The sequence below is a fragment of the Saprolegnia parasitica genome, assembly GCF_000151545.1.
Source record: "Saprolegnia parasitica CBS 223.65 unplaced genomic scaffold supercont2.921, whole genome shotgun sequence".
Lineage (NCBI taxonomy): Eukaryota > Oomycota > Saprolegniomycetes > Saprolegniales > Saprolegniaceae > Saprolegnia > Saprolegnia parasitica.
In genome coordinates, this window is record NW_012157315.1 from 1 (window position 1) to 2,874 (window position 2,874).

At 59.3% G+C, this 2,874-nt stretch overlaps 2 protein-coding genes across 2 annotated transcripts; both read left to right on the forward strand.

Annotated features, from left to right (window-relative positions):
* Positions 1-90: 90 nt before the first annotated feature.
* Positions 91-861, forward strand: SPRG_18014 (hypothetical protein; the record flags this gene model as incomplete). Its single annotated transcript, XM_012357442.1, has 1 exon — positions 91-861. One exon carries the CDS (start codon positions 91-93, stop codon positions 859-861), a length of 771 nt encoding a protein of 256 aa, XP_012212832.1.
* A 1,726-nt stretch (positions 862-2,587) lies between these two features.
* SPRG_18015 (hypothetical protein) lies at positions 2,588-2,832 on the forward strand (the record flags this gene model as incomplete). The annotated part of the gene is made up of 1 exon (XM_012357443.1): positions 2,588-2,832. A coding segment is annotated over one exon (245 nt), but the record flags the coding sequence as incomplete, so codon positions are not given.
* Between the last annotated feature and the right edge of the window lie 42 nt (positions 2,833-2,874).

The following is a 2,874-nucleotide window of genomic DNA, read 5'->3' on the forward strand; positions in this document are numbered from 1 at the left end:
ACACGGCCACCGCGAACACCCGCGCCAACCAAGGCGCCAACGGAAGCGCCAACGGAAGCGCCGGTCACAGAAGCGCCGACACCCGAGCCAATGACCGAGGATGTTGTGCCCACAACCACGTCGTCGCCAACGACAGAGGCGTCGCTAACGACGACACCGCCGCCCACGGCAACACCGCTGCCCGATGTTCCAGCCAGTGTCGCTCCGACCAAAGAAGAGGCGAGTATCCCGTCGACGACCGTGACGCCATTGTCCAAGACGTCGGCCGAGGCACCGGAGAGTGCCTCATCGCTGCCGCTCATTCTGGGGCTCACGGGCGGCGTCGCGGTCGTCGGGATCCTCGTCGCCGTCGTCATCTACCGCCGGTCCAATCACGAACGCGCGTCGTCGGCGGCGTTCAAAGCACCGGATGGCGAGCCGTACGGCGGTGGCGTCTCGCCCAGCATGCATCGGACCCACAACAGTTCGATGCACAACACGACGTTTCTTGGCAGCAACGCGCCCTTTACGACGAGGCGCGCGCCGTCGTCCAACCAGACGCCAGTGCACGCGCTGACGTCATCCCCGATGCGCAGCAACCAAGCGCTCTGGGACGTGCTCTTGGGCCGTGATACGATCACGAGCAACCAGTCGCCCAACGTGCCCGTTCAGTTTGGCGGGTCGTCGATCGCAAGTTCGTCTGTGGGCCCCGGGACGTATTCGGAGAGCCACTTGAGCAGCTTTGACTCGTCGCGCGGCCCGAGCAGCCACGCCATCTCCGAGTGCTCGGACATTTATCCGAGCTCCGGCTCGCTCTTCCGCATGTCCTCGCTGCATGCCGGCAGCGAGTCGAGCGAGGACATGATTGAAATGGAGTTGTAGTCACTTTCAAAGTAGTTGTAGGGTCTAGCATGAAATCTTGACTCGTCGTAATAATGTATGTTGCAACCAGTGCATTCAGACAGCTCTCTCGTCTGCCGCGTCCACTAATATAGTGACGCCATCGCGTCATACGCGTCGGGCTCGAGGATTGTGCATAGCGTCGCACGTGCGCGCATGTTTGTTGCATGGACCGTCCGGGTGTCGACGCTTGGACTGGTGCTTGTCTTGTCTGCGGTGGACGTGGCAACGTCAGCGACTAGGGTTGGTGCCACTGCAAGCTGCCACTGCACTGCTCGTCGCCTGTCGGCTTCGCAAAGTGTTGAAGGATCAACCAATTGCCGTCGGACTACTGCACTTGTACCATTCGAGGGTGCGAGTACCTTGGTGCCTGGTTCTGTCACCGCATTCCTGGTCGGAAGAAGGCTGGTCGGGCTTGGTTCGGGAATTGCCGACGCGGATTGGCCCAAATTGAAGTCGAGACGCTCGCTGATTCGCCCGTGCGTCTGAAATCCAAGCCGGCGCGATGGAGTGAGGTACCAATGGATGGAGAGACTGGCGAGGAGAACAGTGTGCCGCACTTCGCAATGCAGAACCGCCACCGTGCCCGAGCTGGTATCCACTCCATGCGAGCGTCTGTGATTGTCGACGGCACTTGCTTTCGCCGATCGTTCGCACCGCCTTCGGTCGAGCTGGATCCTGCTCACTATTTCTCGGCCAAAACACCTTCTGCAAGATACTGCTAGGTAGTCCTTGATGTTTATATACGCTGCGTAATGTATCCAAGGTACACTGTAAATGCAAGCGGAATGATCGGTGGCTGCGACACGAAGCGTACTAGCGTTCAGCAACCGAAGGTAGGTGCCACGCCTCGAGAGGTCAAAGGACGCTCCGACTCGATGTGCCCACCGCAGGCGACGGTCGACGCGTCACGTCAGGCGCGCGTAAAGGCTGTCGTCGATCCCCGACGCTTTGGCGTGTCCCATGCGACTAGGAACGGCCGCATTGACAGGAAATACGACTTTCTATTTCAACGCAACTGGATCGGCGGCGAGAGAGCAGTCCCCATGAGACTTGCTTGCCACATGGACTACAGAGAAAGCCTACCTCGTTGTGAACGCATTCCCTTGGCAGTGCTGGAGGACGAGTTGAAAGGCTGGAAACACTCCACTTGAAGCCTTCTGGCCATCCATGCACACCCACCACTTTCGCAGGCAAACAACAAGAGCATGGCAGCATGTCTGTGTCGAATAGGCGACACCACTACCAATTCTGCAGTGTCTAGAGCGTCCACTGACAGCTGCAGGCTTCAATGCAAACCTACCCAGTGCACTCGAGTATCAACGCATGTTGACGCTGCGGCAAGGCAATCTGTCCTTGACGCTGTCGTCACAGACATCCTAGCTACTCTTGGACACCTTTCATGGAGCTAGTAGACACCACGCACGTAGCGATCGACCAACACCGTACAAAACGACATGGGTTGACAATCAATAATAATGGTGCCAAAAAATATGGGTGCGTTTAGCCAACGTACTACGCTCTGCCGCCGGAAGGCCTGTCTCGAGAGATCCAGGCAACCCAACAGATCAGGTGTTTGGAACCCGCGTAACAAGACGGCGCGAGGCCAGAGGCGCGCCACTGCGCTCCATTTTCAGAGATGCAGACGTGTGCACAGATCTCTCTTGGGCTGCTGCTGCTCGCTTCTGTCCATGCGACGGACGGCTCCATGGCCATGAACGCAACCGCGGACCACAATGCGATTCTGGCCACGCCGCCGCCCGCCGACGGCCACGCCATGTCGGTCCCCGCCATCGTTGGCATCACCGCCGCCGTCGTCGTCGCGCTCTGCTGCGTCATCTTTATGATCGGTGTCTACATGTCGCGCCGGTGGCGGTCGTCGCCGCACGACGATACGAGCAAGCACGGCTTTGTGCCATCGCCTGGCACGGCGTCGGCCCAGGACTTTGAGCAGTACTTTCCCAAGCCAATCGAGCCCGCGATGCTGCAAGAGCC